The sequence below is a fragment of the Oncorhynchus masou genome, chromosome 5 (assembly GCF_036934945.1).
Source record: "Oncorhynchus masou masou isolate Uvic2021 chromosome 5, UVic_Omas_1.1, whole genome shotgun sequence".
Taxonomy (NCBI): domain Eukaryota; kingdom Metazoa; phylum Chordata; class Actinopteri; order Salmoniformes; family Salmonidae; genus Oncorhynchus; species Oncorhynchus masou.
Genome location: NC_088216.1, coordinates 83913635 through 83928333, shown reverse-complemented (window position 1 = coordinate 83928333; position 14699 = coordinate 83913635). Strand labels below are relative to the sequence as shown.

The 14699-nt window shown below is 42.9% G+C and overlaps 2 protein-coding genes across 4 annotated transcripts in view; one reads left to right on the top strand and one right to left on the bottom strand.

Moving 5' to 3' along the window:
• Positions 1-7286, top strand: part of soat2 (sterol O-acyltransferase 2) — a 37975-nt gene extending 30689 nt beyond the window's left edge. The window contains exons 13-16 of one of the 3 annotated variants that reach the window (XR_010455745.1): positions 3284-3419; positions 3973-4118; positions 6201-6830; positions 6877-7286. Coding sequence is in view for 1 of the 3 variants with exons in the window: in XM_064967024.1 (XP_064823096.1) it covers positions 3284-3419; positions 3973-4118; positions 6201-6251 (333 nt within the window). In the remaining 2 variants the exon portion in view is untranslated. Of the gene's footprint in view, positions 1-3283; positions 3420-3972; positions 4119-6200 lie in introns of all 3 variants that reach the window. The other 2 variants (XR_010455744.1, XM_064967024.1) reach the window with 2 other exon arrangements.
• A 1396-nt stretch (positions 7287-8682) lies between these two features.
• On the bottom strand, positions 8683-13805 carry LOC135528095 (uncharacterized). The gene is made up of 3 exons (XM_064956901.1): positions 12953-13805; positions 11815-12143; positions 8683-9071 (listed from the first exon to the last, which is right to left on the bottom strand). The coding sequence occupies exons 1-3, from the start codon at positions 13106-13108 to the stop codon at positions 8894-8896; spliced, it is 663 nt and encodes a 220-aa protein (XP_064812973.1). The 5' UTR covers positions 13109-13805; the 3' UTR covers positions 8683-8893.
• Between the last annotated feature and the right edge of the window lie 894 nt (positions 13806-14699).

The following is a 14699-nucleotide window of genomic DNA, read 5'->3' as shown; positions in this document are numbered from 1 at the left end:
TCAATTTGTATCTTAAGTATGACTTATGCAAGAAAACCACGTATAAGTAGTTATTTATAAAACCTTACTTTGACATGGAAATGATCTTATCTCTACTCGAAGTCTAGACTTGACGTAAGTGACTATCCCTGCTGGTTAGGTGTGGCTATTCTTTCTTCTTTTGCAGTTTAAGGTCTCCTTACTTTTTCACATCAGACACAGTTCTGTCCTGCTGCCCCACCTCGTTCACTGCAGAGGCGACACACTCCCAAGATACCTGTTTGTCAACCCTTTATTTAGTCGAATCATACGTGTTGCCTGTCTTCAATCTCCACTACCATCGCCGTGATCTCGTCTTCCAAAACGTTTGCTTTTCTCTTCTGGTCCGTGGCTATTCCTGACTATTCCCTCATTTGTGTTAGCATTCTAGAAGGGGAAATCACTGCTTTGTGTTAGCATTCTAGAAGGGGAAATCACTGCTTTGTGTTAGTATTCTAGAAGAGGAAATCACTGCTTTGTGTTAGCATTCTAGAAGGGGAAATCACTGCTTTGTGTTAGCATTCTAGAAGGGGAAATCACTGCTTTGTGTTAGCATTCTAGAAGGGGAAATCACTGATTTGTGTTAGCATTCTAGAAGGGGAAATCACTGCTTTGTGTTAGCATTCTAGAAGGGGAAATCACTGCTTTGTGTTAGCATTCTAGAAGAGGAAATCACTGATTTGTGTTAGCATTCTAGAAGGGGAAATCACTGCTTTGTGTTAGCATTCTAGAAGGGGAAATCACTGCTTTGTGTTAGCATTCTAGAAGAGGAAATCACTGCTTTGTGTTAGCATTCTAGAAGGGGAAATCACTGCTTTGTGTTAGCATTCTAGAAGGGGAAATCACTGCTTTGTGTTAGCATTCTAGAAGGGGAAATCACTGATTTGTGTTAGGATTCTAGAAGGGGAAATCACTGATTTGTGTTAGCATTCTAGAAGGGGAAATCACTGATTGTAAGGCACGTTTAGGTGCCATCTATTTTCAGTTAATTTGAGATCTATAGATGACAGGTGCGTAAGTTACAAACTTCTTCGAACCTGCGTAAGCAAAGGTTATTTGTGCTCAGTATCTTTTATGAATCCAACGTAAGCACGCTGTCAGAAAATCTTACGACTAAGTTCAAGTATAAATCTAATACATTTAATGTTTTTATAAATGAGGCCCCAGGGACGTTCTCTTATTAATAAGTGAGTGAATTGGACCATTTTCCTTTGCTGTTAAGCATTCAACATGTAATGACTACTGTTGGGTGTCAGGGAAAAAATGTATGAAGTTAAACTTCATTATTTTGTTTAGGAATGTAGTGAATATTGTAGTGTATTGTAGTGAAGAAAAACTCAGTTGTCAAAAACATAAATGGTAAAGTAATGTGCAGATACCCCAAAAAAAAAAACTTAAGTAGTACTTTAAAGTATTTTTACTTAAGTACTTTAAAACACTGTCAATGAGAACACAGTAACAATTATAATGACTGCACGGCCAGGCACGACTCCAACACCATCATTACATTTGCCAATGACACAACAGTGGTAGGCCTGATCACCGACCACAACGAGACAGCCTATAGGGAGGAGGTCACAGACCTAACTGTGTGGTGGCGGGACAACAACCTCTCCCTCAACGTAACCAAGATAAAGGAGATGATTGTGGACTACAGGAAAAAGAGGACCGAGCACGTCCCTATTCTCATCGACAGGGCTGGAGTAGAGCAGGTTGAGAGCTTCAAGTTCCTTGGTGTCCACATCACCAACAATCAAACATGGTCCAAGCACACCAAGACAGTTGTGAAGAGGGCACAACAAAACCTATTCCCCCTCAGGAGACTGAAAAGATTTGACATAGGTCCTCAGATCCTCAAAAGGTTCCACAGCTGCACCATCGAGAGCATCCTGACTGGTTGCATCGCCGCCTGGTATGGCAACTGCTCGGCCTCCGACCCCAAGGCACTACAGAGGGTAGTGCGAACGGCCCAGTACATCACCTGGGCAAAGCTTCCTGCCATCCAGGACCTCTCCAGACTATTTCTGACTGCTACTCTCTGTTGTTATCATCTATGCATAGTCACTTTAATAACTCTACCCCCATGTACATACTAACTCAACTAACCGGTGCACATTGACTCTGTACCGCCACCCTCCCCCCCCGTATATATTGTTATTTTACTGTTGCTTTAATTACTTGTTACTTTTATCTCTTATTCATATCCATATTTTTTTTAAACTGCACTGTTGGTTAGGGGCTCGTATGTCAGCATTTCACTGTGAGGTCTACACCAGTTGTATTCAGCATTTCACTGTGAGGTCTACACCAGTTGTATTCAGCATTTCACTGTGAGGTCTACACCAGTTGTATTCGGCACATGTGACTAATAACATTTGATTTAACATGAAGACAATTAGCATTTTGGTGTGTGCAATTGTAAATGAGTGCAGGCACAGATTCTCCACTATACGTATCAACAACCTCTTCCTCTCTCATTGGAACGTTTGAATGGCAACGAACAGAAATACAAAAGACATTACAGTGACTTGCTTTAAAATGAGTCTGTATTTACGATAGCATAGCTTCTCCCTTTGTTCTTCAGTCCTCCCGCTCTTTCATTCAATTTAAAATGAGTCTGTATTTACGATAGCATAGCTTCTCCCTTTGTTCTTCAGTCCTCCCGCTCTTTCATTCAATTTAAAATGAGTCTGTATTTACGATAGCATAGCTTCTCACTTTGTTCTTCAGTCCTCCCGCTCTTTCATTCAATTTAAAATGAGTCTGTATTTACGATAGCATAGCTTCTCCCTTTGTTCTTCAGTCCTCCCGCTCTTTCATTCAAGCCCAACCCCCTCTCTTTGTGTAACCAGCCGTCATAACGGTTCCGTCCACCAGGGACGTTTTTCATGTATGACCAATCCTGTGTATGTGTAATTCTGTCCGATTGTTTAGGTATTTAGTAATTAAATAATTTAACGGTGCACATTGACTCTGTCCTCCCGCTCTTTCATTCAATTTAAAATGAGTCTCGGTACAAGTGAAGGTTTTTTCAAAGGGCGAGACAAAGTGTCTCAGATGATACCCTATTACATTTACATTACATTTAAGTCATTTAGCAGACGCTCTTATCCAGAGCGACTTAACTACGTCAGGTTAATTGTTGTACACTATAAAGGGAATAAGGTGTCATTTCGGACACACACTAGTGTCATGTTCATTGTGTATGTCCACTCGTCCCTGTGACCCCGTGACCCCTAACCTTTGACCTGTAACCCGTGACTAGCTGTCCAGGAGGAAGTTCCGCACGGCAGCCATGTTGTCGGTGTTCGTCGTGTCGGCCTTGGTCCATGAATATGTCTTCACCCTGGGTTTCGGATTCTTCTACCCAGTAATGTTCTGTCTCTTCGCTTTCTTTGGAGGTGAGCCACACACACACCTAACACACACACACACATAACATACACCAAACACACACACACACACACATAACACACACACACACACATAACACACACCTAACACACACACACATAACACAAACAAACACACATGTTCTGCCTCTGCACTGTCATCAGAGATGATCCAGAGTCAGACTATATTGGCCAGTTTCCCAGACATAGATTAGTCCCTAGTCCCTTTAATATGCATTCAAGAACTTGAAATGATTTGTTTTGACAACAGAAAATGGTTTGATTCTCTCTCTCTCTCTCTCTCTCTCTCTCTCTCTCTCTCTCTCTCTCTCTCTCTCTCTCTCTCTCTCTCTCTCTCTCTCTCTCTCTCTCTCTCTCTCTCTCTCTCTCTCTCTCTCTCTCTCTCTCTCTCTCTCTCTCTCTCTCTCTCTCTCTCTCTCTCTCTCTCTCTCTCTCTCTCTCTCTCTCTCTCTCTCTCTCTCTCTCTCTCTCTCTCTCTCTCTCTCTCTCTCTCTCTCTCTCTCTCTCTCTCTCTCTCTCTCTCTCTCTCTCTCTCTCGCAGTGGCATTCAACTTCACTCTGAACGACAAGAGGAAGAGTCCTGTGTGGAACATCATGATGTGGACCTGTCTGTTCATTGGACAAGGGGTCATGGTGTGTCTGTACTGCCAGGAGTGGTATGCCCAGATACACTGTCCTCGCACTGGGGTAGGTATCACCCACAGACATTATATACCATATGTTTACATATATTACGCTGGGATACGTATCACAGCTAGATGACTATGAACGATCCAGTACAACCGTATGAGACATTATGAGACCAACTCTCATAGAAATCCCCATTCATCCACTAAATGATTCACATTTCCTCTTAATGCAGGATTAGAAAACACTGCAGTACAACATTATGATAGTACTGCAGTACCCAGTACCACGTTATGATAACACTGCAGTACCACGTTGTGATAGTACTGCAGTACCCAGTACCACGTTATGATAACACTGCAGTACCCAGTACCACGTTATGATAGTACTGCAGTACCCAGTACCACGTTATGATAACACTGCAGTACCCAGTACCACATTATGATAGTACTGCAGTACCCAGTACCACGTTATGATAACACTGCAGTACCACATTATGATAGTACTGCAGTACCCAGTACCACGTTATGATAACACTGCAGTACCACGTTGTGATAGTACTGCAGTACCCAGTACCACGTTATGATAACACTGCAGTACCCAGTACCACATTATGATAGTACTGCAGTACCCAGTACCACGTTATGATAACACTGCAGTACCCAGTACCACATTATGATAACACTGCAGTACCACATTATGATAGTACTGCAGTACCCAGTACCACGTTATGATAACACTGCAGTACCCAGTACCACATTATGATAGTACTGCAGTACCCAGTACCACATTATGATAACACTGCAGTACTACATTATGATAACACTGCTGTACCACGTTATGATAACACTGCTGTACCACGTTATGATAACACTGCAGTACCCAGTACCACATTATGATAACACTGCAGTACTACATTATGATAGTACTGCAGTACCCAGTACCACATTATGATAACACTGCAGTACCCAGTACCAAGTTATGATAGCACTGCAGTACTACATTATGATAACACCGCAGTACCACATTATGATAACACTGCAGTACCCAGTACCACGTTATGATAACACTGCAGTACTACATTATGATAACACTGCAGTACCCAGTACTATATTATGATAGCACTGCAGTACTACATTATGATAGCACTGCAGTACCACGTTACGATAACACTGCAGTACCATGTTATGATAGTACTGCAGTATCCAGTACAACATTATGCCAGTACTGCAATACTGCGTGTGATACTGCAGTACCACGTTCTGATAGCACTGCAATACTGCAGTACCACATTATGATAGCACTGCAATGCTGCAGTACCCAGTACCACGTTCTGATAGCACTGCAATGCTGCAGTACCCAGTACAATGTTATGATAGCACTGCAGTACCCAGTACAATGTTATGATAGCACTGCGATACTGCATTACCACGTTCTGATAGCGCTGTGATACTGCAGTACCCAGTACAATGTTATGACAGTGTTGTCAGTCCTCGTAAAATACATTCATCTGACTGTGGCGCAAATACACAAAGTAGTCTCTCTCTGTTTCAGTCTTTCTCTGTCCTCGTCACTTTCCCACTAGACTCACACGCAAGCACACACACACACGCGTGTGTCACACACACAGTTTCACACTCACTCACGCCCGTATGCACACACACACACACACACACACAACTCCCCCACACACACACCAACAGGTCACACGTGTTAGCGTGTGGATATGGATACTTTTTATCATTTCAAAATGAATAAATGTCACTTTTTGTTTAAACAGGCAGAAAATCTGATGTTTCTATGTCAAATGGTTTTGTTATATTTCAGTCTTCTATGATGTATATAAAGTGTAATATTGGGACGCAAACTCAAAACGTAACACATTTCAACTCTACATCTGACATGGTACAGGCGTCTTCTTTTTGTAAGTGTGTGAGACGTATACTTTTGTTTCAAAGTAGATTTATTCAAAGACCACCAAGAAACACTCTGTGTAACCCGGATTTAGCCCACTGCAGTAAATTAAACCACAAAAACAGTGGCAATGCTCTTCTAAACGGTGTCTTTGTGTGTGTGCGTGCGTGCGTGCGTACGTGCGTGCGTGCGTGCGTGTGTGCTTATGTGTGTGTGATCTCTCAACAGGCTAGCTTCTGGGAGTTGTTGACACCCCGATCCTGGTCCTGCAGCAACTAGGTCTGAAACTACAGCATTGAGTTGCCTGCCTCCTCCAGGGGTTGAGACATGGGCTGAGTGTCAATAGTAACCCCAGCTGTTCAACTCTCCACATTGAACTTGGTGTCAGGGGACAAACTCCGTTTGTAAACCTTGCCTTTGATCCTTGACTAAAACAGGCATCCCTTTGAGAGTGTTATTCATTGATAGAATCCTGTCAGGAAACAAGATCTAACGTGGAATATAAACATAGGTAGTAGTTGAAAACGTGCTTACTGTTTGGATGGAACATGTATGGATGGATTGTGTATCTATGGATGTGTTTAACTGTACTAGCGGGGACAAAAGGTCCTCACAAGAATAGAAAACAAACAAAGGTTTTTGATCAACTGGGGACATTTTGTTAGTCTCCACACGGTCAACTGCTATTTCTAGGGGTTTTAGGGTTAAGGTTAGAATTAGTGTTAGAATTAGGTTAAGTTTAGGGTTAGGAGCTAGGGTTAGATTTAGGGTTAAGGTTAGAATTAGTGTTAGGGTTAGAATTAGGTTAAGTTTAGGGTTAGGAGCTAGGGTTAGATTTAGGGTTAAGGTTAGAATTAGGTTAAGTTTAGGGTTAGAATTAGGTTAAGTTTAGGGTTAGAATTAGGTTAAGTTTAGGGTTAGGAGCTAGGGTTAGATTTAAGGTTAAGGTTAGAATTAGTGTTAGGGTTAGAATTAGGTTAAGTTTCGGGTTAGGAGCTAGGGTTAGATTTAGGGTTAAGGTTAGGGTTAGGAGCTAGGGTTAGATTTAGGGTTAAGGTTAGAATTAGTGTTAGGGTTAGAATTAGGTTAAGTTTAGGGTTAGGAGCTAGGGTTAGATTTAGGGTTAAGGTTAGAATTAGTGTTAGGTTTAGAATTAGGTAAAGTTTAGGGTTAGGAGCTAGGGTTAGATTTAGGGTTAAGGTTAGGTTTTCGGATTATGGTTAGGGTAAGGGTTAAGGTTAGGGTTAGGGTAAGGGTTAAGGTTAGGGTAAGAGTTAGGGTAAGGGTTAAGGCTAGGGTAAGAGTTAGGGTAAGAGTTAGGGTAAGGGTTAAGGTTAGGGTAAGAGTTAGGGTAAGGGTGAGGGTTAGGGTTAGGGTTAAGGTTAGGGTTAGGGTTAGGGTAAGGGTTAGGGTTAGGGTTAGGGTAAGGGTTAAGGTTAGGGTTAAGGGTAAGGGTTAGGGTTAGGTTTAGGTTTAGGTCTTGGGTTAGGTTTAGGGTTAGCAGCTAGGGTTAGGTTTAGGGTTAACGTTAGGGTTAAGGTTAGGGGTGGTTTAGGTTTAGAGTTAGGGTTAAGGTTAAGGTTAGGGTTAGGTTTAGGGTTAAGGTCAAGGTTAAGGTTAGGTTTAGGGTTAAGGTTAGGGTTAAGGTTAGGGGTGGTTTAGGTTTAGGGTTAGGGTTAAGGTTAAGGTTAGGGTTAGGTTTAGGGTTAAGGTCAAGGTTAAGATTAGGGTTAAGGTTAGGGTTAGGTTTAGGGTTAAGGTCTAGGTCAAGGTTAAGGTCAAGGTTAAGGTTAGGGTTAGGTTTAGGGTTAAGGTTAGGGTTAGGTTTAAGGTTAGGTTTAGGGTTAGGGTTAGGGTTAGGTTTAGGGTTAGGTTTAGGGTTAGGTTTAGGGTTAGGGAAATAGGATTTTGAAATGGACTGAATTGTGTGTCCCCACAAGGTTAGTTATACAAGACTGTGTGAACTGAAATGGCATGGACAGCATTCTGTATTACCTAGGTGTTAGGGTAAGTAACCCATTCTGTATTACCTAGGTGTTAGGGTTAGGGTTAGTAACCCATTCTGTATTACCTAGGTGTTAGGGTTAGGGTTAGTAACCCATTCTGTATTACCTAGGTGTTAGGGTTAGGGTTAGTAACCCATTCTGTATTACCTAGGTGTTAGGGTTAGGGTTAGTAACCCATTCTGTATTACCTAGGTGTCAAGACTTCCAAGCCAGGGGACGCAATTCTTAACGCATTTGAATGTTCTATTGGTTCAATTCAGACATTCTCCACTGAGTTATATTGTTTTGTAAATTCAAGACGATTTGTAAATTAATGCAAAACAAAATCATATCACATTTGTAAACATCCCGCTTCAAATGTAATTTCTTTTTTGTTACGATACTGCATATACACTTATTTAATTTTTTTCTTGTCTTTACACTTTATAAAAGAAATCTCAATAAAATGTGGATATCCAGTAGATATGAAGCAACAACAATACCATTTCACTGCAGAGAAACTCTAATCTGCACAAAACAATGACAGGAACCCAAGAGGGAAAACAAGGAGGTTAGTGGTGATACGGTGATTTATTCATCTAGCGGGGGAAACATCTACTCCACATCACTGTCCTCATCTGCTCCATCCAGAAATATCTGATTCAGCACTCCAGTCATCCTATGATAGAGCAACATCATCTACTGTATGTGTCCTGGTGTTTTTATTACTGCGTCTGGGTTAGGAATAACAACCGTCCTTAACCCACTGAGGTAGTCCACAGGACCTGGGGTGAAGAGCATTGTCTGCAATTGGACGTTGTGGCATGGTAGCATGCCTAATCTAGCCTGCGGGGTGTACAGTGTGTTCCCAAAAAGAAAGATAGCCCCTAGAGAGCAATTCTGGTTTAAATCCGTGGCACAAACAAGTCCACTGTCTTACCTAGCGTGCAGGGTGCGCATTGCGTTGACTCTTCCTCGGTTGACGTCCATCTCCAGCAGGCGTGGGATACAGCGGATGTTAGAGGTCCCGGCTGGGATCTTCCTGGCCAGCCACATGCAGCGCATCGTCTTGTCTGCCTGCCACAGAGTCTTCATCTTGCCTTGATCTTTTTCGCTATGACACACAAACACAGAGAGAGAGAGAGAGAGAGAGAGAGAGCGAGAGAGGAAGCAGAGGATTACATGGTGCTCTGTGTGGAATGTTCTGTTGACAGTGTTAGCAGCAGATGTGGTTGGGGGATACAGGGTTAGGTGAGTTAGTAGTTGATGTAGTTGGGGGATACAGGGCTAGGTGAGTTAGTAGTTGATGTGGTTGGGGGATACAGGGTTAGGTGAGTTAGTAGTTGATGTAGTTGGGGGATACAGGGCTAGGTGAGTTAGTAGTTGATGTGGTTGGGGGATACAAGGTTAGGTGTGTTAGTAGTTGATGTGGTTGGGGGATACAGGGTTAGGTGTGTTAGTAGTTGATGTGGTTGGGGGATACAGGGCTAGATGTGTTAGTAGTTGATGTGGTTGGGGGATACAGGGCTAGGTGTGTTAGTAGTTGATGTGGTTGGGGGATACAGGGTTAGGTGTGTTAGTAGTTGATGTGGTTGGAGGATACAGGGTTAGGTGTGTTAGTAGTTGATGTAGTTGGGGGATACAGGTTGTGTTAGTAGTTGATGTAGTTGGGGGATACAGGGCTAGGTGTGTTAGTAGTTGATGTGGTTGGGGGATATAGGGTTAGGTGTGTTAGTAGTTGATGTAGTTGGGGGATACAGGGTTAGGTGTGTTAGTAGTTGATGTGGTTGGGGGATACAGGGCTAGGTGTGTTAGTAGTTGATGTGGTTGGGGGATACAGGGTTAGGTGTGTTAGTAGTTGATGTGGTTGGAGGATACAGGGTTAGGTGTGTTAGTAGTTGATGTAGTTGGGGGATACAGGGTTAGGTGTGTTAGTAGTTGATGTGGTTGGGGGATACAGGGTTAGGTGTGTTAGTAGTTGATGTGGTTGGGGGACACAGGGTTAGGTGTGTTAGTAGTTGATGTGGTTGGGGGATACAGGGCTGGGTGTGTTAGTAGTTGATGTGGTTGGGGGATACAGGGTTAGGTGTGTTAGTAGTTGATGTGGTTGGGGGATACAAGGTGTGTTAGTAGTTGATGTGGTTGGAGGATACAGGGTTAGGTGTGTTAGTAGTTGATGTGGTTGGGGGATACAGGGCTAGGTGTGTTAGTAGTTGATGTGGTTGGGGGATACAGGGTTCGGTGTGTTAGTAGTTGATGTGGTTGGGGGATACAGGGTTAGGTGTGTTAGTAGTTGATGTGGTTTGGGGATACAGGGTTAGGTGTGTTAGTAGTTGATGTGGTTTGGGGATACAGGGTTAGGTGTGTTAGTAGTTGATGTAGTTGGGGGATACAAGGTGTGTTAGTAGTTGATGTAGTTGGGGGATATTGGGTTAAGTGTGTTAGTAGTTGATGTAGTTGGGGGATACAGGGCTAGGTGTGTTAGTAGTTGATGTGGTTGGGGGATACAGGGCTAGGTGTGTTAGTAGTTGATGTGGTTGGGGGATACAGGGTTAGGTGTGTTAGTAGTTGATGTGGTTGGAGGATACAGGATTAGGTGTGTTAGTAGTTGATGTAGTTGGGGGATACAGGGTGTGTTAGTAGTTGATGTAGTTGGGGGATACAGGGTTAGGTGTGTTAGTAGTTGATGTAGTTGGGGGATACAGGGTGTGTTAGTAGTTGATGTAGTTGGGGGATACAGGGTTAGGTGTGTTAGTAGTTGATGTAGTTGGGGGATACAGGGTTAGGTGTGTTAGTAGTTGATGTAGTTGGGGGATACAGGGTGTGTTAGTAGTTGATGTGGTTGGAGGATACAGGGTTAGGTGAGTTAGTAGTTGATGTGGTTGGGGGATACAGGGTTAGGTGTGTTAGTAGTTGATGTGGTTGGGGGATATAGGGTTAGGTGTGTTAGTAGTTGATGTGGTTGGGGGATACAGGGTTAGGTGTGTTAGTAGTTGATGTGGTTGGGGGATACAGGGTTAGGTGAGATAGTAGTTGATGTGGTTGGGGGATACAGGGTTAGGTGAGATAGTAGTTGATGTAGTTGGGGGGATACAGGGTTAGGTGAGATAGTAGTTGATGTGGTTGGGGGATACAGGGTTAGGTGAGTTAGTAGTTGATGTAGTTGGGGGATACAGAGTTAGGTGTGTTAGTAGTTGATGTGGTTGGGGGATACAGGGTTAGGTGAGATAGTAGTTGATGTGGTTGGGGGATACAGGGTTAGGTGAGATAGTAGTTGATGTAGTTGGGGGGATACAGGGTTAGGTGAGATAGTAGTTGATGTGGGGGGATACAGGGTTAGGTGAGTTAGTAGTTGATGTAGTTGGGGGATACAGAGTTAGGTGTGTTAGTAGTTGATGTAGTTGGGGGGATACAGGGTTAGGTGTGTTAGTAGTTGATGTGGTTGGGGGATACAGGGTTAGGTGTGTTAGTAGTTGATGTGGTTGGGGGATACAGGGTTAGGTGTGTTAGTAGTTGATGTGGTTGGGGGATACAGGGTTAGGTGAGTTAGTAGTTGATGTAGTTGGGGGATACAGAGTTAGGTGTGTTAGTAGTTGATGTAGTTGGGGGGATACAGGGTTAGGTGTGTTAGTAGTTGATGTGGTTGGGGGATACAGGGTTAGGTGTGTTAGTAGTTGATGTGGTTGGGGGATACAGGGTTAGGTGTGTTAGTAGTTGATGTCCCTGATATTGGGAGAAATTATTATCAGAGGGTTCTATCTAGAGATTGAAAAGTTCAACTTACTTCGAGATAAAACAAAAAGTAAACAAACCACTGAGCTAAATGATGTGGTGTGTTGTGTTTGCGTGTAGCCTACCTGTGAACACCGCTCCATGGGTATGTCTCAGGTAAAGGTGGGGGTAAGTGCACCTGGGAAGATGGGGGATGGTGTGCCAATGACGACGGGTGTGGTTGTGCAGGCGTAGCGAGGTGTGTAGGTGGGTATAGGTGTGTGGATGGTGGGGTTTGGAGTGAAGATGGGGCTAGACGTTCCAGTGACAGGGATGATGGAAGATTGGAGCTGGGACTGGGCCTCAGAGACCACTGTAGTTTGGTAGGCACCACCGTCATGATGGGATGGGGCAGCTCCTGGCTGGTGTTGCATGGGACCGGAGCGGCCAGATGCAAGTTGTAGTCCACTCTCAGCTGTTGAGATAGGGTAGAGTAAAGTAGGACAGAGTAGAGTAGAGTAGAGTAGTGTAGAGTAGTGTTGTGTACAGTAGAGTAGAGTAGAGTACAGAATAGCAGTGTAGAGTAGAGTAGAGTAGAGTGCAGTATAGTAGTGTAGAGTAGAGTAGTGTAGAGTAAAGTAGAGTATAGTAGAGTAGTGTAGAGTACAGTATAGTGGTGTAGAGTAGAGTAGTGTAGTGTAGAGTATAGTAGAGTATGGTAGAGTATAGTAGAGTACAGTATAGTGGTGTAGAGTAGAGTAGGGTAGAGTAGTGTAGTGTAGAGTATAGTAGTGTAGAGTAGATTTGAGCAAAGTAGTGTATAGTAGTGTAGAGTAGAGTATAGTAGTGTAGAGTAAAGAAGAGTAGTGTAGAGTAGTAGTGTAGAGTATAGTAGTGTAGGATAGAGTAGAGTATTGTAGTAGTGTAGAGTAGAGGTGTGTAGGATGGAGTAGAGTAGAGTATAGTATTGTAGTAGTGTAGAGTAGAGTATAGTAGTGTAGAGTAGAAAAGAGTAGAGTATTGTAGTAGAGTAGAATATAGTAGTGTAGAGTAGAAGTAGAAGATAGTAGTATAGAGTAGAGTAGTATAGTATTGTAAAGTAGTGTAGTGTAGAGTAGATTAGAAAATAGTAGAGTATATAAAAACTAGATATTTAAAAATCTTGACCTTGGAATAGAATCCTGGTTCTGAGGTATCAAAAACAAAAAATAATTCCCTCCTAAAAGTTCCTATTTATATTTCTGCATTCACGTCTACCCCTCAACCACATTGACTCCTCCTCACCTGACTGAAGAGGTAGAGCATGTGCGCCAGGCATCTGGTCCGTGTCAGTTCAATGGAAGTTTGCTTCTGAAACCAATGCCTCGTCATAGTAGATTGGTGCACGTCCAGTCTTTGTAGGGACTCGTACAAGTCCTTGGCCGCCTGTCCATCGCTCATGTCACGCGCCAAGAGCAGTCTAGCATTCAGATTGTTTCTGTTTTGTAATAAAAATAATTTGTAGTTAGCGTTTAGATTTGACCAATTTCAAACAAGTATCATAGTTCACTACAGCAACATATTTTTTTTGTTTTCGTGAGCATGGCCTTATTTCTATTACAGCATATTGGATGACTGTCATTCACCTTCCTTTCACCCAGTTCAATGTAACAGTGATAGGTATCGCTACTACATGATACAAACACTTGCCCTATACCCATCATGAGGTTCCAACAACCTAGCTTATGAATGAAAGTTTACAACGTAGGTGGCTAAAAAGGTCGAGAGAAAAAAATTGAGGTGACAGACAGTGACACATTCAATACCACCTTGCACACTCTTGCCAGCATCTAGCTGATATAGGCTGTAATCATTAGTCCAACAGTTGCAAATGAGAGTTTGTATTGGACAAATTCAAGTACATTTATCCCCGTTTCATTCTGTTTGCTTCCGTTTAAGAAATGTTTTTCAACAGAATCGTCGTAATGAATACACCCCTGATCACGCGTAAACACAGTTCACTTTCATAACAGCCACGTTGTATTCCATCTTGCATCTATGCACTCTACTCCTCTCACCTTTTTCCCTTTGCTCTTGGACTTCAATGCACAACACATCTGCTGTATGTGACTAGGCGGAAAAAACCTTTCCAAGTCAAACCATATCATAACCGCTACACACAGCCTACACCGTTGTCCCCATGTTAGCTAAAGTAACGTCATAGTCAACATAGCTAATATAACTCATGTGTTAGTAAACCCACTACAATCTTGCAGTAAAGTTACAGTGTACAGTCAGTAAGCAGTTACACCGGCGGGCCCCGGTGGCAATAAATTACTAAAACCAAAAGCTTACATTGATTTGGAAGAGTTCCAGTGTTGTGTTGGATAGTCATAGCCAGCTAGCTAACATAGCATCCCTCTGTTATAGCCAGCTGGCTAACATAGCATCCCTCTGTTATAGCCAGCTAGCTAACATAGCATCCCTCTGTTATAGCCAGCTAGCTAACATAGCATCCCTCTGTTATAGCCAGCTAGCTAGCATAGCATCCCTCTGTTATAGCCAGCTAGCTAGCATAGCATCCCTCTGTTTGAGCAGGGTGTTTGAGTAGGCTAAACTAACTAGCTGCATTTGCTAGCTAAGTGAAACTGGAGAAAAAATTACACTCTCTCTTTATCTCTCTCTCTCTTGCTTCTCCTTCATATTGTAAGAAATCAATTTGTTCAAAACTGTTCAACTATTGTCTTTCTCTCTCTTTGAGTCAACTACTCACCACATGTTATGCACTGCAGTGCTAGCTAGCTGTAGCTTATGCTTTCAGTACTAGATTCATTCTCTGATCGTTTGATATGGTGGAAGACATGTCAGTTCATGCTACAAGAGCTCTGATAGTAATTATGACAACGTCCGGGGGACATCCTCCAACCTATGTAAATCTATGGAAGGTGGTGAGAACCATGAGCCTCCTCTGTTTTTTACTGAAGTCAATGTACCCAGAGGAGGACAGAAGCTAACTGTCCTCCGGCTCCACCATGGTGCTACCCTACAGAGT